At 50.8% G+C, this 26,732-nt stretch overlaps 1 protein-coding gene across 7 annotated transcripts in view; it reads right to left on the bottom strand.

The window, feature by feature from the left end:
* Window positions 1-26,732, bottom strand: part of LOC135247934 (rho GTPase-activating protein 23-like) — a 94,256-nt gene that overhangs the window by 17,653 nt on the left and 49,871 nt on the right. For 4 of the 7 annotated variants that reach the window (XM_064321928.1, XM_064321927.1, XM_064321929.1 and 1 more), the window contains exons 2-11: window positions 18,659-18,841; window positions 15,369-15,393; window positions 14,746-14,838; window positions 13,492-13,570; window positions 11,710-11,770; window positions 8,641-10,141; window positions 1,790-1,945; window positions 1,017-1,128; window positions 722-761; window positions 244-381 (exon numbers count right to left, since the gene is read on the bottom strand). In XM_064321928.1, the coding sequence (XP_064177998.1) occupies window positions 244-381; window positions 722-761; window positions 1,017-1,128; window positions 1,790-1,945; window positions 8,641-10,141; window positions 11,710-11,770; window positions 13,492-13,570; window positions 14,746-14,838; window positions 15,369-15,393; window positions 18,659-18,841 (2,388 nt within the window). Of the gene's footprint in view, window positions 1-243; window positions 382-721; window positions 762-1,016; window positions 1,129-1,789; window positions 1,946-8,640; window positions 10,142-10,543; window positions 10,805-11,709; window positions 11,771-13,491; window positions 13,571-14,745; window positions 14,839-15,368; window positions 15,394-18,658; window positions 18,842-26,732 lie in introns of those variants that run through there. The other 3 variants (XM_064321924.1, XM_064321926.1, XM_064321930.1) reach the window with 3 other exon arrangements.

Here is a 26,732-nt window from a genome sequence, read left to right as displayed (position 1 = left end):
GCTCCCACAATGCCCTGCATCGGGTCCCATAATGCCCAATGTTTCCCACAATGCCCTGCATTGGTTCTCGCAATGCCCAGCGTCGGTTCCCATAATGCCCCGTGCCAGTTCCCACAAAGTCCCACGTCATTTCCCACAATACCCAGCTTCCACAATGCCATGTACCGGCTCCCACAATGCCCTGTACCGGCTCCCACAATGCCCCACATCTCCCGCAGTGCCCCTGTGGGCAGGGGGCCTCACCTTGCCCTTCTCGGTGAGGATCTGCTTGTAGTGCAGCCAGCCCTCCTTGCGCACGTCGCTGAAGGAGATGTTTCCCAGCTCCGAGGTGGAGTGGCGCTTGGAGCGGGCTTCCTCAGCGGAGCCCAGGCTGTCCAGGGACTGACACACAGACAGGAACTCACATGACCAACGCAATGAAGCCGTACACACTCACAGGCTGCATCTGCAGTCCAGCCAATGGCACATTCATTTATTAGGAAACCTGCTGTCTCTCCACTGAAAGGACATTATATCTGCTCCATGAAGCAGGCTGTAACAGTACATCGTCACTGGAACAATAAATTCTGGTAATAGCTATCATTAGAAGTTAACGTAAAGTATAATCATAACCGTTATAGCCTGTTTTGCGTTTATATTCTGGGGAGAAATATAATTAGTATGTTGTGAAAACTGGTTATGCAGGGATAACAGCATTAACACTGTCGATGCGAAAACTCACCCCATCAGTGAAAAAGCTTTTAACTCTTTTTGGTAGTCTCCTGAAGAGAGAAAGGAAGCTAGTTAACGTGGATTCAAATTAAGACGTTAAAATGTATTATATTTTATTTATTATATTATTATTAATTATACAGTGTTCTGCTTTGAAATAGTAGGAAGCTGACCCACACAAGAGAGTTCACAGTTTACAACAACAGACACCCCAAACAGGACAAAAACCCAAACCATATCTACTCTCCCCCTCCTCCCATACTGTCCGTATTAAAGGGAGCCTTCAGTCCCGTCTCAGAACTCACGAGAAGACGCGACCCTCCTCCCGGAAGGTGTTGAGGCCCTCGTCACATGACTTGGAGCGCTCCGTGGTGATGGCCAGCAGGTAGGACGAGCGACGGCTGGCCTTGATACTGCCTGCTCAGAAACAAAGAGGGAGAGACGGAGGAGACGTAAGAGCCGAGAGGACCTTGGACGCTGTTACCTGGGTTGACGGAAAAAAAAAAAAAACAGCAGTGAGAGAGGAGGAGAAGGAGAAGGGAGGACAGGCAGAGGAGGGGAGACTGTCGCCGGGAAGGAGGGAGGGAAAGAGGGAGGTTAGGGTTACAGGGAGCCCGCGGCCACTGCAGGTCACTTTGCCCATCGCGTGGTCTGAAGGACCCCATGTGGATGTTGCCCGTAGTGGAAGCTCATATCACGTCTTTCATTTGAAGCCAAACAGGATGAAATTTTGTCTTCATTCTGTCCACATTTCAATTAGGAAAGCAGTAATGAGCCCGTGGGTGGAACAGGCACGCGTCCTGTCAGCGCTAACCAATCAGACGCTGAAGTCAGGCCGTGCTCAGAGAGCGAGCCTCTTTCTCTCACAGCCAGGGCATTTTCACTCTGCTGTCCGCGGCGGGTGGCCTGGTCAGGCCTGGTCAGACAGGAGGAGCGTCCAGAGAGTCCCTCGGCCCCGCCCCTACCCGCGGGGGGAGGGGGCGGAGCACAGCGTGGGCGAATCGTTTGGGCATGCAGGGGCATGCAGTGGGAGGTTGGGTTGGGGTGGGGTGGGGTGGGGGGGTGGGGTAACACTCACTGCAGTCGTGGGAGAAGAGCCGTGTGAGGGGGAAAGTGAAGGTGGGGGAGACGGGGCTGGTGGTGACGACGGGCGCGGAGCTCATGGCGCTGGATACCACCGAGGAGGCGGGCACGTGGCGGGCACGCAGGTCGGCGCTCGGGCTCGTCGGCTCATCTGCGGGGTCGGGGGGGAGGGGGGGTTGGTCGAAGGAGGAGGGAAGGGGGGGTTTAGGAGGGGACAGAGAAGCAGGGCCATGAGGCACTGCCGGGTTACTCTACAGGGAGTAGACATAAACACACAGCTACACTGAGAACACGCCTGTACGCGTGTGGACGAAACTGGACACACACACACACACACACACACACACACAAGCACACACACACACACACACACACACAAGCACACACAGACACATACATACACATACATACTTAGCAGTGCACCATGTTCTTATGTATTTCAGGATGTCTCTGTTCTCTTATTAATGAATCGCCAAGATATTGTTTTCAACAACGGAGAAAGATTTAAGTGTTGTTTATTATTTATAATGGGTAAGGAACTGGTCTTGTACCCTAAAGGTCACAGGTTCAATTCCCAGGTGTAACATTGCCATTGTATCCTTATATTCTCAACCTGCATTGCTTCAGTATATATCCAGCTGTATAAATGGATGCAATGTAAAAGTGTAAGAAAAGAGCATTTGCTAAGTAAGGAATAAACATTTAAACAATACTGCACTTTAAATATGGTGGCTATTTGGATAATAAGAATAACTACATTAATGTAGCATATAACAGTTAAGAATTGCAATGCTATTAAAATACCATAAAAACAAATAGTGATGGACAGCAATATTTCAATTAAACCTGAATGTTGAGAAAATATGATATATAAACCAGGCACATTATAATAATTTGGCCCAGGTGTTCATGATGACTATAGTGTTTTCCACCTATTAATCAGAAGTATACAGTACATGGAATTCTATGTACTTTTGGATTATATTAAGATGTACAGTAGATGTACAGTACTTCTGTAAGCTCAGATGGTTTACTGTAACACACTGCCAATATATTACACTTTATTAAATGCAGTAGTAAAGCAAGCAGTGAAATAACTACATTTTGCCCATGGTGAACTGCCAGCTTACCCTGCACATCAAACCGCAGTCATACACACACACACACACACACACACACACACACACACTCCACAGGGCAGTACTCTCTGGCGCCTCCTGTGTTGGGGGAAGAGGGCTGTTACACACATAGGGGACTGTCACCTACAGACGCACAGACAGCAGGTATCTCACAGAGGCCACAGACCCCGGGCCAACGCTGGGCGCACAGAGGGATTCATTACAGCTGAAAAGAAATCTCCGGACAAATGGACAGAGAGACAGAGAGGGACAGAAAGACAGAAACCTAGACCCACCATTGAACTGCGCCTTCAGGCTCGATGTGAAATGACAAAATGAGTCAAAGAGAAATGTGAGATGTTTTTTCTCAGAGAGCAAAGTTTCAGTTCTTCAAGTGCGCGTCTGTGTATGTGTGCATATTTGAGAGAGAGAGAGAGAGTGTGTGTGTGTGTGTGCATGAGTGCTGCTTCATTTCTATAATTTTCTAGATGTTGAAATGCACTCTTTGCACTTTATTGCCATAACATGACACAGGAAAGCATGTTTGCCATCTTAACGGGATATTCCACGTGACAGAGGCAAACATCACACAGCTGCCTGGCTATGCCTCCCAGGTGTTTTTCCTCACACCACTCTGGAGCACCCAATCAAAGAGGTGACAATGGCCCCCTAACACTAATGAAAGGATGATCAACAGGGACAAACTCTGAGGCGCCCGGAAACGAGAAGATCCTCTATTCCTCTTCCTCAAAAAGCACTATGAATTCTCTAATTTTCAAAAGCAACTCATGCTACTCTGCAAAAAGTGTGCAGAGTAGCATGCCTCATATGCCCGCAGCACAGTTATTCTGAATCTATTCCAAACTCATTTTCATTTCCTCTTTACTTAGCCTTAGATCCCTGCGCAACTCTCTTTCAGGGCAGCAGGGGGCAGCAGAGTACCACTCTAGAGAACTCTCCCTCTTTCTTCTATTCTCTCAAATTCAATTCAAATACCCCACTCTCCACCCTCTCTTTCGCTCCCTCCGTCCAATTAACAGCCTTTCTTTCCCCCCCCCCACCGTCCAATTCAAACACCCCTCTTTGATTTCTCTCACTCTGTACATAGAATCAAGACGCCTTTGTTGCTAAGACGTACGCGGCAGCGCGCAACGTAGCGTTCGCTGTTTCCGTTCCCTTCACTCTTCCCCTGCTTTCTCTCTGTCTCCCCGTGGAGCGGACACCGGCTCCCCCCTCAGACCCCGCGCACGAACAGGCCTGCTATTCACAGCCCGGTGAGGAGCGAGGGCAGAAATGACTGGAATCCGCCTGTTTACCAGCGGGCACCAGAAATAGGCCCGCCGCACATTTAACAAAGGGTGTTATTAACCCCGCTGCGACCGCACCACGGCCCCACACACAGACCCCACTTCCTTTATCGGGAGAGAGCTACTACTCTACAGGGTGTGCGGGAGTCTTCTCATCGAACACAACCCTGTAACGTTCGGCTTCTGTTCGTCTCTGGGCTGGAAAGCGCAACGCACGCTAAGCTAAACGAGGCTACACCTCGGCCGCGTAGCGATAGCCATCCTGCCGAAAAGGGCGCAAGGCTAAATAAAATGTGTTCTAGCATAAAGATTTGATTGTTTAAATCTATCCACACATGGTTCCGTGGTGACATCACAAACTGAGAATGTGTGGAAACAGAGAAGGGAAATGCGTGGAGTCCAGAGGGCTGCAGAAAAGAGTAGACACAGAATGGCCGAAGAAAGATTTGTCCACCAAGTGCATCCGCTATTTTTCCACGACCAAGAGCCATTCTATGGAACATTCCAGATCTTGAAGGAAGCCATAGGAGACAATGGGGCGTAGTGTCGAAGCCTGGACTAGCTCACTGTCATAGTACATATGACATGGAAATCTCCATAGCGAGCACTATCACAAATGACACCCCCTATCCTATGGTGTTGGAGAGTCTACTCCACTCAGGCTTGCCTGTGCTGCTGTCTGCACAGTTTGACAAAGTCCAATCCATCACATCCTTAAATGGGACCTCCTAGAGTATCTAAATTAACCTATTCACCTTTGACCCTGTACAGGCGCCTTGGATGAACCCGGCCTCTTTTTCCTCTACATGATTCTCTTTCAGGCCTCCTCTACACTGGGATCATGGGAGCCCAGGACAGCTGCCTTGACCGTCACAGAGACCATCGTCCATGAGTGACATCGTGTTGCACCAATGAGCCAAGGAAGCCCAACAGTGGCCACACCCTCTCCCACCCTTAAATTCACCCTCGCAACCGAGGACAAGCACAGACACTGCAATGAGACAGCATGTACGTTGGTCCATCAGAGAAAGAGACCTTTTATCATTTCACCTGACTCAGTTCCCCTAACTCTTACATCATACATTTATGCTCCCTTCTAAAAGTCCTGATCCCATTCTCTTAGCACACCAGGTTCAGTAACGACTCGCCAGACCAGAAACTGAACTTGATGCCTAATTCTTCATACAATCATAATGCTACCAGATAAGAGAGTCAGATACTAGAGGTGGACACAGAGAATCCCAATATTCTCCCCTCATGAGACACCCTAACACTGTTTTCAAAGTAAATGAAAGGCACATGGCTGTGACTGACTGTGGCAGAGTCATTCAACAATAACATCAGATAGGGGGACACTGCATACAAGCATACCATTCACCCCCCCCCCCAAACCTTGTTCGGATTGACCGCCGGCACTAGCCGATACTGCAGCCATACATACAGCTTCTGACAACGTCTAGAGTTAGACATTATAAGAGAGAGAGAGAGAGAGAGAGAGAGAGAGAGAGAGAGATGGGCCCTTCAACTGAACGTGTCCTAGTTTCAGTCTTCAGCCATTAGACGTGCCTCGGCTTGCAGCACCCAAAGTCGAGTTTCGGGTAATTCTTCGCCCTCCCGCCGCAGCTCGACGTTGTTTTGCTTCTCCCTCCGCTGAGGGTTCCGTCTGCATGCGCTGATCCGCCGAGCTGTTCTGACTTGTTGGCCATTGATGCTGCAGCCCGTGTCGGAGCCAAACAAACCTTCACACCACCGCGCTCGTCTAAAGTTCCTCTCAATCTCCACGTGAAGAGCAAAAACATTTCCAGAGAATCTAATGTGGAAATTGGCTGACTACATCTGTCAATAATTTCAAGTTCTCTGTAACATTTTAGCAACAGAGTAACATTTCTATATTATCAAAGCAACACTGTGACAACGCCTTACATTTGCAGGGATGATGGCTGAAACCAATTGGTATAACAGCATCCAGTTGATTCTGTTAGCAAATGAGACTGCAGATAAAAACTCTGTTAAAACTACTTTTGGTGCTTCTAGAAGAGAACAGAACACAGGGAAAGTGAATGGACGAACAAAGCATGTTAACCTTTAAAGGGCTAATTACTGCACATGTTTTGTTTGTCCAACTAAAGCCTTTTCCCCAACAGAGGCAGCTATGGCTGAGGCTGTTTGCCAGACGCCACCCCTTAGATTTACACCACTTCAACTCTCCCCACTGACCTCGGATCAGGTCGCTGAGAGAAGGAAAGGATCATGTGACAGCTCCGTGTTTTGCCATGCAAACTGGGAGTTGGGGGGGGGGGGGGGAGGAATTACGGCTGGCCAGCCGGCACGTTTCCACGGCGGCGGCAGGTGAGTAATGCGAGCGAGCCGCAACACGACCGCGGAGCCGGAGCTCCTGACCCCGCCTCTCCGCGTGCAGCTTTCACTCCGGCATTTCGGCACGCTTCGCTGGCAGATTCACGTTCGCGATTCTCGTAAAGGAGTCGCACAACTGCGGGCTACACTACCATTCCCAGATTACACAAAACCGTAATCACGCTTTGCTCCGTTTAGGATAAAGACTCGGCGAATTACGGTATTTCGTTAGATGTCTGAGCCACGTTGCCCTCCCCATTTTCCATTCCAAGGTAGACTTTCGGGGAAATGGATGAAGAGGGGAAAACCGAGTATTAACAGTTAATGAGGCATCAAATCTCAGGCAAGACTCATTGTTTGGGCATCTGTGGAGTTGCCGACATTATGCAAGTCGCAGACTGGAAATGAAGGGAAAGCCGTAATAAACCCGATGAGCGCGGGGGAAAGAAATGAAGCGGGCGACGGCCGACGGATGTCGTCAGCCCTGCTTTGAGCGCCTCGCTATCACGGCACACGCAGCATCCATCACCCTGCTAACAGAACCTTGGCTTCAGCATCACTCAATTTCTATATTCAGAATCGTGAGGCGACCGGTATTCAACAAGTATGACCAGCTGTTACGCCGATGCCCAGATTAGAGGTGGACCCTGCCTCTGAGTGTGTGCCTGTGTGTGAGCGCGTGTGCGTGTGCCCAAACAGAACAATTATTTATGGAAATATATTGGGACTATGTGTATTTTAACATATGTACTTATATTTTGCATCATATATTTACATTTCAAATATATTGTGAAAACATCTAAATATTCACAATTGGCCGCTGAATATTTATGACATGTATGCACATATATTTGAAAATAAATTAAAGTACATGTTAATTCATGCATTTCATACATATATTACAAAAAATATATTTAAATAGATTTTGAATTTCCCATATATTTACACATATTACTTTTCCATACAGGTAGGTATGTATCTATATATGGGCATGTGCAGATGTGTGTATGTGTGTATGTGTGTGTTTGTGTGTGTGTGTGTTTTTGTGTGTGTATGTTGCGTGAAAGCAGCAGTTAGACAAACTGTGGAACAGGCTAGTGCCAATCCTCTCTTGCCACTTCCGTTGTAAGCAGCAGGTATATTTAAGGCAGCAGACTGTGAGAAACAGGCACTCTGTGGTATCTGAAGAGGAAAGAGCAGTCTGTGGGGAGAGCTAGAGGAGGCGCACGCGCCTGAGGAGAGCTGGGGAGAGCGAGAGGAGGCGCACACGCCTGAGGAGAGCTGGGGAGCGCTAGAGGAGGTGCAGGACACACGTTTTTTTGAACACGCTACTCTGTCAAGCCTCACTGAGCTCATCGCCTCATGCAAAGAAGGCAAAGCAGGTCACAAGTTCAGAGTGAGGGCAGCGGACAAACAAGAGAGCTTCACTGCAGAGTATCAATGCAAAGTTTGTCAGATACAGAGTATCAGTGCACTATGTCACTGCAGAGTATCAATGCAGTGTATTACTGCAGAGTACCAGTGCACTGTGTCACTCCAGAGCATCAGTGAATGTAACTGCAGAGTACCAGTGCAGAATGTCACTGCAGAGTACCAATGCTGAGTGTCACTGCAGAGTATCAGTGCTGAGTGCGTCAGATACAGAGTATTAGTGCACTGTGTCACGACAGTGTATCAGTACAGAATGTCACAACAGAGTATCAGTGTAAAGTGTGTCAGATGCACAGTATCACTGTTGAATGTGTCACTATAGTGTCACAATGCAGTGTGTCACTGTAGAGCATGTTACAGCAGAGGCAGACTGCATCCCTGTAGAGTGTGTTCTAGTGAGTCATAGTAGAGTATCAATGCAGAGTGTGTGGGACACCGCTAACTGGATCAGCAGCATAGCCTGAAATATTCACATAGTTGGACCTACATAGAAATTGGTGGGTCAGAACTGCCTAGGTGTGGTGGTTCAGGTAAATGGGTGGGCCAGGACGCTATTGAGGTGAGCGTGGCCCACTGTGGCCACACCCATCCCTACAGGGTCGGTTTTGATCAGAGTGACGGAGGGACGTACTCACCTATGAACGGGATGGAGGCCAGCGAGTCGTCCTCCACCGGGAGAGGAGGCAAGCTGCCATTGGCTCGGCGGGCGGGGGCGTCTCCCGGGGGCGGGGCGGCGGGCGCGGCGGCGGCGGCGTCCCGGGGCTCGGCGGGGAAGCAGGGCGGCTCGGCGGCGTCGACGGGCAGCGCGTAGTGCGGGTGGCGCAGGGCGTGGGAGGTCCGCCTCCCCGTGGGCGGCTTCTGCCGCAGCACCACCTCCTGAGCCTGGGCCACGCCCACCTCCAGCCCCGGCCCCGCCCGCTCGCGGTCCGTCCCGTCCCGGGGGTCGGGCGGGGACGAGGAGCCGGGCGGGGGCGGGGCGGGCGAGACGCCGTCCGGGGGGCTGGTTTTGGGGGTGGGCGTCCAGGAGAAGTGGGGCCCCGAGTAGGCGGGGTCCCTGAAGGAGTGGGCCTGCATCAGGCGGCCCGCCTTGCGGTAGAAGGACGGGCTGTAGCTGCGGTAGCCCACCGGCTGGTCGTCCATCGTCTGCGGCGGGAGCCGGCGCGGCTGGCCGCCGGGCTGGGAGCGGCCCGCCGCCGCCTGCTGCTGCTGCTGCTGCTGCTGCTGCTGGGTCTGCCGGCCAGCGGGGGGCGCCGCAGCGCCGTCGCGGTGGTTCCCCGAGGGCCTCTGCTGGCCCTCGGCCCCGGGCGGGGCCTGCTGCAGCCAGGCCGGCCGCTCCAGCCGGGGCGAGACCAGCACCGCCGCCCGGTCCAGCGCCTCCGTGGAGCGGCCGTAGCGCTCGTACGCGGCCGCCAGCAGGTTCTCGGAGCGCGCCCGGCACGTGGGCTGCCCGTAGGGGGCGCCCCAGCCCCAGTAGGGGTCGGCGTGGGGGCCGGAGCCGGGCTGCTGCAGCAGCAGCAGGGTGTCCTGGGAGGCGCTGTGGGGCCAGCCGGCCCGGTGGTGGCCCAGCCCCGACCCCAGCTCGGCCAGCCGGTCCTGCGAGTAGCTGCGGTGGCGCGGGGGCATGGCGGACACGGCGGCGCGCTCGGGCACCTGGCTGTAGTACCAGTCCGTCAGGGCCTGCTGGCAGCGCTCGCTGTTGCTCAGGCCTCCGCCGCCGGCGCCGCGGGGGTGGGGGTGGGGCTGCGAGGCCGAGGCGATGGCGGCGTTGTGGTTGGCGAAGTGGAAGTACAGCGGGCTCGCCAGGGCCGACCCCGAGGACGACGAGCGGCCCCGCGCCGGCGGCCCGCTCGCGCCGTGCTGGGCGGGGCTGACGGCTCCGGGGCCGGGGCCCGCCCCCGGCTCCGGGCCCCGCCCCTCCTGCCGGCCCCCGCCGCCGCCCGCGCCGGAGCGGTTGTCCAGCGGAGGGGACGGCCCGCAGGCCCAGTTGTCCAGCTGGTTCTGGCCCATGGGAGGGGACCCGGCGGGGGGCTGCTGGGTCTTGCCGCGAGGGTAGGAGGCGGGCGGCGGGTCCGGAAGGTTCTGGGCTCCGCCCGTGTACGGCTCATTGCCCTTCAGGTAGGCATCCTGGGAGTACGCCTGCGCGGGAGAAAGGGGGAACGCGCTCAGAGGTGCTGCGGGGAGGAAGAGGAGGGACAGGGGGGGGGAGGAAGAGGAGCGACAGAGGGGAGAAAGAGCCAGACGGAACCGAGCCGAGACCTCCCGTTCTTATCTACCAGCTGAAGCGAGACTCCTCTGCTTCCACACACGGTGCCTAGAACACAACCGTCTGACTTGCCAACACACGCAGCTGCCCTCTAATCACTACTGGCCGAGAGTACGACACCGACCTCAAACACCGCAGACCCTGCCAGCTGCAGTAAACATTAAAGCCTTCCAGGAAACCGGCAGCATCAACCGACACGCGAAAGGCTGCACGGAATCAGAGAAAGGCTGCGCGTGGCGGATTCAAACGGAGAGAGAAGCCCCTTCGAGCTTTACCTCGACGGCGTGTGGAAGCAACAGTCGCTCTCCTATCCTCTCTCTGGCTCTCCAAACTGCCTTCCTCAGGAGGGAGGGGAAAGGAGTGTGAAGATAAAGGCTGCTCTGAGAATAGCGCGGGATATCCTTGAAGCGGTTAGAAGCGGTTTCCGGAACTTTCCGGACGCTTTTGACGCCTCTATTTTTTCCTCTTTATCTCAGTCTTTCCGAGCCTCTTCCCTCGTCCGTTCTCTCACTCTCTCTCTGTTCTCTCTGTCGGCTGGGCTCAGCGTGGTGTCCTCAGTCTGGCCCCGCCCCTCTGCCTACCAGCAGTGAGGGAGGGAAGGGAAAGGGAGGGGAGGGGAGGGGGGGGGGGTGGTTTAGGGGGCTGGTGATGTCACCCCAGGAATGCAGCTGATACAGGCAATGAGAGAAGGGTAGTGTGCAGGGGGGAGAGAGCCTGGGGGCAGGGGCCTGGTCTGGGGGTACTTGTGAAGGGCAGAAGGGGGGAGAGTAGGGTTGGAAGGCGGTGTGTTTGCGTGTTATTTGCACTTGTGCTGTGTGTCTGTTTGTGCGTTGAGCAACAGATACTGACAGGTATCCCCTTATGATTCCCGTTCCCGACCGGCTCGTGATGTAACGCTGCATGCCTCGCGGTTCGGCAAACTGACTCACGCGCCGAGCGAGGTTCTCATTGTTTTCTTTTCCTCCATCTGCTCGCTACGTCTGTCCGTGCAATGTGCATCTCAAGTGATATAACAGACATTCGAGCTCTTGAGAACAAGAGAACGTATGTCCTATAAGAGACAACACGTTTTTCTGTATGTCGGCTGTGTGTGTATTTATCTGTGCACTTCTGCCTGTGTGATTTTGTGTGTGTGTGAGTGTAATTGTGAGTGTGTGTGTGTGTGTGTGTGTCTGTGTGTGTGTGTGTGTGTGAGTGTGATTGTGAGTGTGTGTGTGTGTCTGGTGTGTGTGTGTGGTGTGATGAGTGTGTGTGGTGTGTGTGTGTGTGTGCTGTGGTGTGTGTGGTGTGAGTGTGATTGTGAGTGTGTGTGTGAATGCGTGTTTAGGTGTGTGCCTGTGTTTGGGGCATGCATGCACGTGTGTATGCACTCGTGTGTACGTGCGTCAGGGAAAGTGTGCGTTTGGGAGGGTTTGTAGCGAGACAGAAAGCTCATACTCACACTTACCAGCTGCAGCACATCTTCATCTTTTGGCATGATAGAGAGCTCCAGGACACTCTCACTGCAAACAGAGAGGAGGAGGAGGAGGAGGAGGGCAGAGGGAAACAAACAATGAATGAAGAAGCCCTTGTGGAAACAGAATATGCTGAAAATATATATATTTTAAATATATCATAAAGACACTTCAATGCTTCGTGGTACATGAACAAATACACAAAGAATTGGCATTTATTGTATTTCCAATACTTACTCCAATACAGTCCAAATACCATTCAATTCATCATGTATCTTTTGCATATGGTACCCTTCAAATATTTGCATGGTTTTACTGAAGGCGTGAAATTGGAATTGGCAGTGGTGACTGTGCCACCTACGCTCCACACAATGAAGTACCAGAGCTGAGGTGTGTGTGTGTGTGCGTGTGTGTGTGTGTGTGTGTGTGTGTGTGTGCTCTAATACTATGGCACCCTGAGGATCCCTGGCCACTAAAAACCATTCTTCTCACGGCAGCACAACATTTTCTGGGTCCCAAATCAGTGGGTAAATTCGGCTCCTGACAAAACTGAGACTCAAACCCATGCTGTACTGCCGTCAGGGACTGGCTTGTGCTCATAGTGAGTGCCCATACAGGCTCAGCCATTCAGGGGCTAAGAGAGGCTGCATCATGGGACAGATTTGAATAAGGACAGAAAGCATTACTCCACAACCGGATGTTACAACGATACAACTTGTCGCCGAACACCAAGTGTTGCTGAACTGAAAGAAGCTGATTTATATATTATGAATTAATGAATTATAATCCGAATATGAATTAATACAACCTTAACACCGCACGAGAAAGTCACAGCACAACACAACATCGTAGTCTGTACTTTATGTTAGCCTAGCCACACGCTACATAATCACCACACCAAATTGCTGTTTATTGCTGGATTACATATAAGTACTTGGTGCCCTCCACTCCACCCTTGCTCCTGTCAGGCCACCGAGAGTTTTTGTCGTCAGGGCTGAACATCGCATGAATTCCACAGCATGTGTCACCAGCTGAGGATTTGATTAGTTAAGGATTTCTGAACCGCGCAATGAGAAGCTTATGAAAGACGAGACGTAACTCCGGGATGCGCCCAATCACAGGCCGTTTCCACCAGGCTCCCCGCGTATGTCAGCGCGCTCATTGTGCTTCTGTTTTTTTTCCGCTGGCGGGGTCCATGGAGCCGTAAAATGAACCTACAGTGCTTCAGCCCAGCATGCGTTTTGCCTTCAGTGCCCCTATTGTTCGCCACTGGGTCTTTCTCCCTCCACACCTCCTTCAATGCCTCTTACAGAAAACAGCCATTTTGTGCCGTTATGCTACCATATGGTTATTTTTACATTAGGTATAGACAATCCCTCTGGGTTTATGACACCAGACATTATTAAATTCTGTGAAAGCTTTCAGGTTGCAACAGTTATTGTCATCAGCAACTGACACTAAAATCGTGTCTAAATGGTCTAAGGCGTTTAGTTAATTTCAGAATAAGACACAATGAATGTGTCTCATTCAACAGGAATTGCAGCTGCATCGCAGCAGCTTTCGTTATAACGATTCAGAGCCATAACAGCTAGTATAAAAGCTGAATCAGGGTTATAATCACAATATATGTGCTAGCAGTAGCTATAAGCTAAGAGAAACAGTAAAAAGATTCTACAGAACCGTCCCCCCCCCCCCCACCACTACCACACACCCATCTATTCCTCTATCCTCCCCCACACCTTGGGGTCCATAAAGTGCCGGGGCCTCACCTGTTCTGGATCAGGGCGATCACCTGGGAGTAGGTCTTTCCCAGAACGCTTTCCCCGTTGACCTTCACCAGCCGGTCCCCTGCAAGCACACGAACAGGACCCATGACGTCTCCCACGCTCACTTCCTGTGAACGAGACTCATGCAGCCAGCGACTCTGTCGCCATGACCGCAGCCCAGAGGCTGAAGCCTCTCCCCCTCCCCAGAGCCGCGTAGCACAGACAGAGGCCGGCGCTGTGGCCCCTCATGAGCAGGGCGGCTACGAGGCTAGCTGCACCCGGGCCTCTCCGTGTCTCTAAGGGAGGCCGCCATGCAGTCAGGCCCTCAGGGGGGGAGAGCCTCCGCTTCCCAGAGAATCGTCATTAAAGCAGATTCTGGGAAACCCCGGGAAGCAAATACCTCCAGGAACTCTCTGACACAGGCCTCCATGGTAATGGAACAGGCCGGCGGGCATCGAACGGGCGCGATTGCAGCTGGCAGGTGCGGTGATGCGTGTGGTCGCGTGAGGTGGGAGAGGGGAAATTAGAAGACACGGCGCAGGTATTACTGGGTAGCGGGCGGTGACTCCTCGAATTGGCTACGAGAGGAACGGTGCCCAGGTTAGCTGGGTTCAGTCAGTGAGTCATACACCGACAGGAAGTCATCCCTTCGCGCTGATCCTCGGCAGGGAGGAATGGAAGGGCCCGAAAGTTCCTGTCCAGGCATGCCGATGCTCCTGAGCTACACGCCGCTTCGGGTATCGTTTGCCATTTTGTGTCTGCTTTTGTCATAGGCCTTAGCTGAATACAGCAGGGACTAATAATACCCCCACACATAACAAACCGCAACACATAAACACGACCGCTGGCTCTGAGAAACCTGGCCTCTGTCAGAGCGTTTAACTCCCTGACGGTGGTGTGCGTGCGCTGCTTATATACGCACATTGTTGTGACTTTTCGTCCATGTGCGTGCGTCCGCGTGGGCGTGTGCACGCACGCGTTTGTGTGTATAAACGAGTTAGAAGGAGAGCGTTCTCGGACGGAAACCGCGTATTTATCATCGCTGGACTTCCGAGCGAGAAGTCCTCCATCTGCTCGTAATTATCTTTGCGTCGTTATGTAACGCGCTGTTTTGTTTTCGTCAAGGCGATTTCCCTTGTAAATCACGCGCGCGCACGCGACGTCACGAGCTCGCCCTTCCCAGCTCGGCCAGGAGGAGAAAGGTCAGAGGGAGAGACCGCGTGGCGACCGCGGTCAAAATGTCTCCCGCTCTCTTACCTGTGCACAAGCCGGCTTGGTGGGCGGGGCCTCTCTCTCGCACGTTCTTCACAAAGATGGTGTCCATTGGCTCCAGCCGACCTCGCTGGTAGCCTGCGTGGGCAAAAACACATTAACACACATAAACACACACACACGCGAGCAAACATATATACACACACACATACACACAAATAAAAAATGGAAACAGTTCACTAAGTGCATTATTATGAAATAAGACATTTTAAGATATTGGCCTAATAAAGAGATGAACAGAAATCAAGTGAAAGCCTGCATGCATGCCAAATTACATTAGAAAGCTCTCTCTAAAATTAAACAAAATTCTGTATTAAGCATTAAACCACTATGCACACTGTTAGTTACTATTATGCATAGGAAGCATTCTAAAAAAAACTGCAACCTCTGGGGAAAATAAAGATTAAAAATGATTATATTCAGATGCGGGAGACAAAGTGGCCAGTGAGCCGGACCGTGTCGTTCAGTGAAACTGCGGGTTCAGATGAAAGACAATGAGCAAGTGTGACCAGCAGAGGGAGCCGCAAGACAGCAGCCGGCAGGAGGATGATGTCATAATGTTTCTCCCAGCACACGCTGGTACTGGAGAACAACAGAAGCTCACTCACCCTTCCCGTTCCCGTTCTCCTCATCCTGCAACACAGACACACAACAAGCCGTAAATCACCTGTCCACACCTGGGCAGACGTCGCGGTACTCTCAGAATAGAACGAGAAGATTAGGGGGGGGAAGCCCCACCTCTTCCTACAATACAGCTATGCGGTCTAATTAGGTGAATAGCCCAAATTAGCCTGAATGAGCAACAAGGGAATCAATGCACAGAAGTGTGGCCTTAGAGATCTGTGAGATCCATTACCTCCAGTTAAGGTCACAGATTGTCTTTGCTCCCGGTCATGCAAATTCAGGGTCAGGCACATTAGGCTTTTGAAGATAAATTTGACACAGGCATTCAAATCACACCCTAACTGAAGGGGTACACTGCAAAGCAAAATATTTAATTGAGGAAAAAATAGTCATTAATGATACTCAGTACTCATTACCGCTAAGGATTTAACACATTTAGTATCGTAAAATTAGTTATGGTCATTCCTCAAAATGATTTCTTACATGTGATATTCCTAAATGTAATTAATGTGAACAACACCTTTCGTTAGAAACTCACTCAAGGTTAGTTATGCGATTGGCCCTGAGCAATCTCCCCAATACAAATGAACACAACACCTGAAACGATGTCCAAATTCTCATAAGAACTTTACTCAATGTCATAGCACATTGCAGAAGCAACAATCCTCAGAGCCTCAGTTAAGAGATAATCCAGCGCATGATTTCATCAAAAATAAAACTAACAGAACTGCAGATCCCTGGTTCACACAGCAGAGGGCAGTGCTGAGCCCCAGAGCATGTGCGCAGTCACGCAGTGAGACATAAATACACCATGTCTGCTTGGTTAACAGCTATAGTGAAGCAGCAGGGCGTTGTTTTTGTAGGCGGCGTTTGCAGACAACAACGAGGAGAGCCAGGCCAGCGCTGCTGACGGTCTCCGCAGGGGGGCCTTCAAGGAGCCCGTGCTGTTGCGTAAATGACAGGCAGCTGCAGAGCGCACGCCAAGCAGACGGACCGAGGACAGAGCCAGGTGGGACTCCTGGGTCAAACACACACGAGTTGCAGGACAACAGCCGCTGTTTGGTTACTTAGGGCTTGGGAGCTGCTAGAGTCTTGTGTCGTCTTTTTCAGATTCTGGGCCCAACCAGTAAAAAGCTTCTGCATTTGTGTGCAAGGGCCGGGATAGAGATACTGTAGCAGTGCCTCATGAGGAACACCGACCTATGAGTTCAAACGCTCGTACAGTGACACAAGAGCATCGCGAGAACATACGTTCAACAACGTAGTGGGCCCTGTCATAGGTCAGACACTCCCCAAGCCTGTGACATCATTACGCATGTGGCGGGGAGAAGATGTCTGCGCCGGGGGTGTCGAACGCAAACGGTGACACCTCAGGAGTGTTGGGGGCGCAATGCGCACGCGCACACGACCATGCACAGCCACAGCTGACTGAGCAGTTTGGGTGGGTCTGCCGGCTGGGCCCTGGCTTTGAGCCTCGCTGACAGAGCTCATTCCTGAAGACCCAGACAATGGCGCGGGGTTTAGGGGAGAGAAAGGAGACCTGCAAGCCCCAGAGCAGAGGCCGTGTCGCCCTCTAGCCACCGTGGCCGGCTCACATCCGGACTGGGGGTGTAGGTGGATGGAGGGGTCTTTGGAAAACCTGACAAGCGTTTTCTATCCCCAATTCACCATGAAAACCAGTGATCCGGGAATATTATCCCAGTAACAGATATAACAGCCCAGTCCACATTTTTAAGCTGATGGAATGGTACGTGTAAAGCCATTTCAACAATGAGCCTGACATTAGGACCAGTTGGGTCCTAACTATACTGTTGACCTGAAGCAATAGTACCTGTTGGGTCCTAACTATACTGTTGACCTGAAGCAATAGTACCTGTTGGGTCCTAACTATACTGTTGACCTGAAGCAATAGTACCTGTTGGACCCTAACTATACTTTTGACCTGAAGCAATAGTACCTGTTGGGCCCTAACTATACTGTTGATCTGAAGCATTAGTACCTGTTGGGTCCTAACTATACTGTTGACCTGAAGCAGTAGTACCTGTTGGGCCCTAATTATACTGCTGACCTGAAGCAATAGTACCTGTTGGGCCCTAACTATACTGTTGATCTGAGGCATTAGTACCCGTTGGGTCCTAACTATACTGTTGACCTGAAGCAATAGTACCTGTTGGGCCCTAACTATACAGTTGATCTGAAGCACTAGTACCTGTTGGGTCCTAACTATACTACTGATTTCTGAAGCATTAGTACCTGTTGGGCCCTAACTATACTGCTGATTTCTGAAGCATTAGTACCTGTTGGGTCCTAACTATACTGTTGACCTGAAGCAATAGTACCTGTTGGGCCCTAACTATACTGTTGACCTGAAGCATTAGTACCTGTTGGGCTCTAACTATACTGTTGACCTGAAGCATTAGTACCTGTTGGGTCCTAACTATACTGTTGACCTGAAGCAATAGTACCTGTTGGGCTCTAACTATACTGCTGATTTCTGAAGCATTAGTACCTGTTGGGTCCTAACTATACTGCTGATTTTTGAAGCATTAGTACCTGTTGGGCCCTAACTATACTGTTGTTCAGAAGGATGTGATTTTTAACAGGCCTACACAAGCAGTACTCTGGCTCGCTGTTTTGGCCGGTGCAAGCAGAGGGTAGCGTTAGCGACAGCTCCATTGTAGCACAGCCTGGTACAGCCCAGCTCTGAGCACGCGCTCAGCGCCGAAGGAGCCACAATGGTCCCCATTGACCGAGCCCCTGCTGCGGCCGGCCGAGAAGGCTGAAGAATGGGCCCCTTGTTTCGGCGGGTTGAGCACGGCCCATTCTGCATCTGCAGAGAGGGCGCCCCTCTCTCCGTACCCACCAAAAAGCAGAGGTAATGAGCGCCCGCTGGCACCGTGCTGCTTCCAGGCAGCCTCTGTACTCGGGGATTTGGTTTGTAGCTCTGATGTTCGGCACTGAGAGACTGATGGTAGCACTCAGGGGCTAGAGCACTTAGTGGCTCACAAACACATCTCCGCTCGCAGCACTTCCCCACTGAGGGAAAAAAGGGCCATTTGTAGGCGTCGGTAATAGCGAGTGATTAATGAACATTAGCCAGGCTCTCTCCCTCAGACCCTCTCTCTTTCCCTCACCCCACCTTTCTCTCCCTCCATCCCTCCCTCCCCCCACAGGGGACAGTTGCTCCCATCTCATCTCCCATTTTCCGTCTCCTCATCCGACTAGCCCCGCCTCTCGGGCCTGCTGATTGGTTGGTAGCGGCGGGCGGGCGCACCTTGAGGCTGGTGTGCAGGGCGGACTCCGGCGGGTACACGATGAAGTGGCGCAGCGTGAAGCCGAAGCCCTGGGAGTTCTTGTGGAGGACCACGGTCCGCGGGCCCTGCCAGGCCAGCCCCTCCCCCGACGCCGGCCGCGCGTTCTCGTTGGACGACGAAATCCCATCTCTCCGCCCTTTTGCCTGCAACGCAGAGGGAGAAACACGTGAGGGAAGCCATCATGATTCACCAACAGGTTACATCAGAGACCAGAGAGGGCCCTGCGATTGGTCGGCTCGCCGGCCTACGGCAGGCCTTCTCTTCTCTCCGTTTGGCTTTCTATTTTTTGACCCCTGTGAGAACAATAATGAGGACAGACTTGCTAAAAAGGCGACTTCACCCGTGAGGACGAGCTCCTCTGGGACGGTATGGCATTTCTGAGTCACTTCCTCGAGTTTCAGGAATGTCCAGGGGAGCTATTTTAAACGCGAACACCCGGCCTTGCGGAGCGCCATGTGGCACGCACAACAATGGAGAACTTCGAAAACAAACAAGGGCCCCGGTATGAAACAAACAGGAAAATAAAAGCTCGCAGAGCAGGGTGGCGGAGAACTCCTCAAAGCGCGCCGTATCGAGGGCAGTGGGAGAACCGGGGCCGCCGAGGCGGATGCAGGTCACGCAGCCAATCAGGGGGCTTCCTGTACGAGGCCGCGTGGGAACACGGCGCTTCGGTTCCTCCGAAGCCTAGCCCTCACGGCACGGCTAAGTCCTCAGGCCTGGCCTTGGAGGTCTTTAAGAAACAATAACAACCAAGCCTATTTAAAACCAGGTCTGATATAACAACATGTACAGCATATAAAAGGCCATTGAACCTATACATTTGTCATATAGCCCTTGAGACATCCGCGTATTAAATAGACAGGATCATACGAAAACAACCATGATAGGTGGACACTTTCCCTTTTAGCCAATAGAAAAGCACATTATAGGGGGTCTTTATTACATCAGGATGACTCATCTCCTCCTGTAAATGATTTAACATAGGACCAGTATTTCTGCTTAAACTGTTATAGATACTATTGGGCCAATTTCTAATGAGGAGTTTGGTGATCCTTTAGCCAGTTATAATTACTCTTTACTAATATATTTTTTTCTGTGCCCACAACAAAAAGCTGTTCATATTGTACATAAAATGATGGCTTATATCATGGGCATGGGCTGCCAATACTTAACTTGGCAGATGGCATAACTGTCAATTCAATATCTTATTATATTTATGTTTGCCTGTCAGGATTTATTGTATATGCAATAAAATATGTGCTACATCAAATAAAATGTGATAGATTAAATCTGATTTATTATAAAGAAAAATCAGAGTGTATCAGTGTTGATCAGTGTTCACTGCAATTCAGGCCACGTTATCAAGCCCATATTATACCAAGCAAATATTACATATGATAAGAAAGCGGTATTAATAAAACTGGGCAGAGAAAGGATACCACAATATTTACAGATAGACATCTTGAGGCAGGAGTCCTTATATGAAATAAAGCAGAATCTTGTGTTTTTCTCTATGCTTTCTGAAAAATGAAACCAGGATTTGTTCTGCTTTAAGACCATCCTAAATCGAGAATTCCCAGTAACAGTATAACAATGACTAATTGGATCAGATGACTGAGCAGATGGATGATATGAAACCATGCAGACCTTATTTACAGATCACATTGCTCCTGACTCCTTTCAGCAACACTGATCTCAGCTCAGTGATCAAGGGTGCGGTCAGCAGCCTTGGTCTACTCAACACTCGCTCGGCACTGATCTGAAGTCAGTCTTGCTGGCGTGGCAGCCTGTAATACCATCCCTGCGTCTCCTGGGTATACACTGTATACAGTACAGTGGGGTGGCTCATATACGGTGCTGTGATGGTTTATGAGGGCATGGACAGTGAACATATTTTAGGTCAAGTGCTGACAACCTGGTCATCCCCATGTGCCAGATGTTGGGGTAGCCTTGCTGACCGGAATCTGCGATGGAGGCTAAACGGGGGTTATGGGAGCTGACGTCACAGGGAGCCTGGCAGGCAAACGCGAGAACTAGCACGTGAAACACCCCCCCGCCTGACACCCAACACTGGAACATCTGACCAAACAGATGAGGGGAGAGGAATCTTAAAAGGCCCTGGGAACCCACAGCGCTACAAAACATGCTGCTGTTCGAGGAGGGCCACAGACTCTTTACACACACCAGATACTCAGCTCTCAACTTTAAATGGCTCCCTACTGCTGATGCTGAAACATTTCAATTTAATCACCTTCTGAAAATTCGTCAAGGGGCAGGACCAGAAGCAATACTGTGGCAATGGTGGTTCTGTACTCTAATGCAGCACCGGAAACTGCTGTTACCAACTGGAACCACCAGTAGAAAGAAGAAGCAGAGGGGATGGAAAGAACACAGGAGCTGAATATCTGGTGACTCTAATGAATCTGTGGTGACTGGAGCTATTTATGGCCTTCTGATTTATTTCTGATTAAATACATGGAACCGAACCAACCAAACAACAATCCATCTTAGCAGACGTTCAAAGACACTCTACGAGTACAAGCTGCTGGAGAAATAGGAGCTGTACTCCCACCACATCACAGGAAATTGCCAGGAAAGATAGTATTGCAAAATTGGAGGAATGTGTGTGTTTTACAGGAGAATGAGTGTGGAAGAGTGGGCGGAAAACGCATTTGTCGCACTCAGCGTTTGCTTTCTCATTAGATTTGCCATTACCCCTACACCAAATTTCATTCACCCACCCACATATGCATTCATTCACTGAATACAATAATTCTCGACACTGAGCACGTGCAGTGGAATCAGTCACTATCCCTGAAGGAGGGGTACAGGTGCTCCCATTCTGCCCGTTCCTGTAAAATGGCATGGGGAGCAAACAGTTGGCAGCAGCTGGCAGAGGGCATTCCCCTTCCTCTACACCCCCGCTTCCCTCTTGTGACTTCCTGCCCGCCCCGAGCATTCGCTGACCTTGCAGGCCCAGGCGAACAACAACAGGAAGTGGCAGCCGCGAGGCAGGAAGTGCGGTACCGGAGGGGTCACTGGCCATTCAGAGAATGCCGTTGCTCTAAAAATAGGAGAGAGTGAAGGGAGGTGTGGCCTTCTCAAGCCCAAAGTCAGCTTCCTCCACTCTCATTATACAGAGATTCCCTCCTTCCCTCCCTCCCTCCCTCTCTCTCTCTCACTTCCTTTCCTTTCCTTTCACCTCTGCTACTGCGACCACATCACGGGTGTCCGCCGTGCCTCCACCCCCGCCACCTCCTATCCTTCACCTCTCCTCCACCCCTCATCTCCCAGCATACCTCCCAGGGAGGAAGTGGCTGCAGTGTTCCCTCTCTGCATGTGAGCAAAATTCACCGCTCCTTCCACACCCCCAGCAGGGCTTACACACCCACAAGCATGTGGGTATGAAAGAGAGAGAGAAAGAGAGAAAGAGGGAAAGGGAGGAAGAGAAAGGGATCTGTCAACCCTGGGCATGTTCAGACATGTACCAAGAACTACGAGAAGAAAGAGGGCGAATGAAGAATGAGAGCGCGATGAAAACAGACAGAGGGGGGAGACAGGGAAAGAGAAGAGGAAAGATGTGAAGAGAAAGTAATGCAGAGAGGAGAGTGTGGTGTGGGGGAAAGGAGGGGGGGGCACAGCCTGGGACAGGCTCCAACACAGCAGTTTCGACCGCAAGTTCCCTCCCAGCTCCAAGGCTGGAAACCCTGGTATTACTCCCCACAGACGGAGAAAGGCTCTTCACCACAAACCCTCCAGCCTCCTCCCTCTGTCCCTCTGTCCCATCCTCTCCAACCACACCCTGCTCTCTCTCCGTCCCCTAGTGTCTGAATGGGGGCACCAGATTTACCCATTACAAACATCACATTAAATGTCATATGCACCATCTTGTAAATAAAACAGGTTTAACACTGGGGATGTAATATGGAGACCATGAAGCATGGATAAGAGGCTACATCAACTGTTATCTGTCATCCTGTTATCTTACTAGTTCTGTCCATTATGTTTCCAACAAAGGAAACACAGAACCTTAAAGGGGAACCATGGGAGGTACCTTAATTTTTCCCTTCAGCATATGAAACGCATGTTGAATTGAGAATAACTTTGCTAGTCAAGATTTATCCAGTTTTTGGCTTTGAAGAACTTCACCAGTTCGTTTGGGTTCATTATTGTAGAATGAAGTGCCGTCCTGAGCAGATAAGATGTTTCTGTACACTTCAGAATAAATTCTGCTACTGCTATCAGTAGTTAGGCTACATCATCAATGAAGACAAGTGATCCAGTGTCTGTGACAGCCATACATGCCCAAACCATAACACCGTCACCACCATGTTTCAAAAATGAGGTGGTGGTGGTGGGGGGGTGCTTTGGATCTTGGGCAGTTCCTTTTGGTCTCCACATTTTGCTCTTGCCCTCAATCTGACACAAGTGAATCTTGGTCTCATCCGTCTACAAGACTTTTTCCAGAACTCTGCAGGCTCTTTTAGGTACTTCTTTGCCAACTCTAACCTGGCCATCCTGTTTTTGTAGATAACTAGTGGTTTACATCTTGCAGTGTAGCCTTTTTTTTTTTTTCTTATTTCTGGCTTCCTTGACTTTCATTGGTACAACTCTGGTCTCCAAAGGCAATCAAATGCCTAGAATCAAAACTAGATACTAAAAGCTCTCTTTTACCTACAGTACACTAAAAAGCACACACCTGACTAATCAGAAATACCCGTGAAGCCATTTGTCTTAAACTGTACAGTCTATTAGAGTTACAGTATAAGCATATTACTAATTGAAACCTGAAGTGACACAAGCTAGCAAGCCATTAATGAACATCAGTAAATTCATTAACATCCCTCTCTACTTTGTATCATCTCTCCAAAGGAAGAACACTAAAATCTCTTTCCACAGAACAGACCCATACGCACAAACACATTTTGTAAATGAATACAACAAGCTACGATAGTTGCATATACAACATCTACCTGTCCTAATCCGTTTGCCATGGGTATTTGAAGCATATACCAAACTACCTTTTTCGATTTGGCATTTCATGAATTCCATACACGTACACAGATTTCTGGAATGTGCCAAACAGGCTGACAGATGAGTCACCACTGCAATCAGTCTTCATGAAAGAATGCCTCATTGAGAGTTCTGCCAGGCTGCCGCGGAGCTGGACCGCGCTGCGTTCGCGCATCTGGTTCTCAAAGCCTTCGACAGGTGCCACCGCTAATGGCGCTCCCCTGTGAAGCTAACGAGGCGCTCGGAGCTGGCCGGGTTTAGCGTAGCGTAGCTCGACGAAGGGCTCGCTGACACGGCCACCTGGGCAGAGAGAGACTGCTCGCTCGCTCGCTAGCTCACGCCCACGCGCGACGCAGCTGCCGCGGGGGGAGGGGAGGACGGCCGACGACCGCGCCTTACGGTCCACCCCAATAACCGAGGCAGATCGACCGCTTCATAAACGAAAGCGCCAAAGCGCACACGCGAACAGACGCTACAGCGATGGACCAGAAGCTGGGTCCGGATCATGGCCACCGAAGTGCACCATTCAGGGCCCGCGCTCCCTCCTCCGCCCTCAAAACCACCAACGTATGCAGCCAAGCCCTCCTCCAATGACACCTCACATTATCCCATGACTGGAAATCACTCATACAAGCTGTGTCATTTACCACATCACGACAGCCTACGTACAAAGCCTACACTACACTACATTACACTACACTACCCTACACTATATTACACTACACTTCCCCACACTACATTACACTACACTACCCTACACTATATTACACTACACTTCCCCACACTACATTACACTACACTACCCTACACTATATTACACTACACTACCCTACACTACATTACACTACACTACCCTACACTATATTACACTACACTACCCTACACTACATTACACTACACTACCCCACACTACACTACACTACCCCACACTACACTACACTACATTACACTACACTACCCTACACTACCCTACACTATATTACACTACACTTCCCTACACTACACTACCCTACACTACATTACACTACACTACCCTACACTATATTACACTACACTTCCCCACACTACATTACACTACACTACCCTACACTATATTACACTACACTACCCTACACTATATTACACTACACTTCCCCACACTACATTACACTACACTACCCTACACTATATTACACTACACTACCCTACACTATATTACACTACACTACCCTACACTATATTACACTACACTACCCTACACTACACTACCCTACACTACATTACACTACACTACCCTACACTATATTACACTACACTACCCTACACTACACTACCCTACACTACACTACCCTACACTATATTACACTACACTTCCCCACACTACATTACACTACACTACCCTACACTATATTACACTACACTACCCTACACTATATTACACTACACTACCCTACACTATATTACACTACACTACCCTACACTAATACCTACACTACATTACACTACACTACCCTACACTATATTACACTACACTACCCTACACTACACTACCCTACACTACATTACACTACACTACCCACACTATATTACACTACACTACCCCACACTACATTACACTACACTATATTACACTACACTTCATTACATTACAATCACTTGGCAGACACTGTTACCCACAGCGGCATACAGTAGTGTACTGTAGGACTACGCTAACAGCAACTACGTATGTCATAAGCAGGAAGGCAAAATTTGCAGGGCTCCCTTCTGAAAACTGCACCACGCTCCATGTAACAAGTAAACAGATCGCTCCGCAGGAGGAGCAGCTGATGCCCCAGCCCCGGCTCGGCTGCCAGGTACCAGCAGGACCAGCCGCGCGGGTCACACATCGCTCAGGCTGGCAGTTAGCGAGAATCTGCTTGACAGGGATTTCAGCATTCAGCCGCTCCGGTTGAATAAAAAAAAAGAAAAACAGAAAACAAAAACAGAAAAACGGAGTAACTGTCAAAACGACGCCCAGCAGGTGAGGGAAAAACACCGGGACTAGCCCCGCCTATTCTCGGAAGGGCCGGTTCCAACACACACAGACACGTGGGCGCAGCACGGGCGCACGCACGCAAGCTAGCGCGTACGCATCCCGGAATTCACCGATTACAGCACGACGAGTCGACATATCAGAACGAAACTTTGTCGTCTTATTTTTAGTGCCTTTGGCCAAAGAGCAGGGCATCCGGCACTTATCAAAACACAGCACAGACAAGTAAAAGGTCACATAAATATGAAAATGAGAAGTGTGAGGAGAGAAACGAAAAGTCCCCTCTGGGGGTGGGTTGGGATTGGTGGGGTATGACATCATCGCATGGCCCTCAGGCCGGGATTTTTCTGTGTGTGTGTGTGTGTGTGTGTGCGTGCGTGCGCGCGCTGGCTTTTCACCGGGGCCCGAGAGTAAACACACACCGAGGCGAGAGCTGCCCCAAACGCTACGCCCCTGCTCCTCTCTCCGCCAGCTGTACACACAGTCATTAGGCACAGGCCTGCAGTTCTGCCCTTCACGGCTAAACCTGCACCGCTTCAGCGCACGCTGGAAAAAACAACCGCGCTCCCCCCCGAATAAACCGGCGCCGTCCGCCATCAGAGCAACCGGCGCGGTCTCCGCCAGAGCCTCATCCGAAAAAGGCTGAGGCTCTCTAACCACCCCCCCCCCCCCCAAAGAAAAGCAGCTTGTTCTTCCTTCAGAAAGTAGGACAGCGCTATCATTTATGACGCTGGCTCACAAACAAGTTTTCCGCTTTTTTTGTCCCCCTGAGCGGAATATCAAGCCTATGTTTCCTGCTCAGCGGTATTCCCGCCCCCCCTGTGTGCACCCCCCCCCAGACATACAGGTAGAGCAGCGAGTGTCGCCTCCCGTGCCCGACCTACTCCGCTGCTCCATCCTCTACGCTACAAGGCGGTCACGGCTAGGGGAGATCATCCCTCTCTTACAGCACCGCTGTACGCGTGTCGCTAGGATACCGTGGAAAAGCTAAGGACAGCCAGTGGCTCCAA

Source organism: Anguilla rostrata, chromosome 2 (assembly GCF_018555375.3).
Source record: "Anguilla rostrata isolate EN2019 chromosome 2, ASM1855537v3, whole genome shotgun sequence".
Classification (NCBI taxonomy): domain Eukaryota; kingdom Metazoa; phylum Chordata; class Actinopteri; order Anguilliformes; family Anguillidae; genus Anguilla; species Anguilla rostrata.
This window is presented reverse-complemented; position numbering and strand designations above follow the sequence as displayed.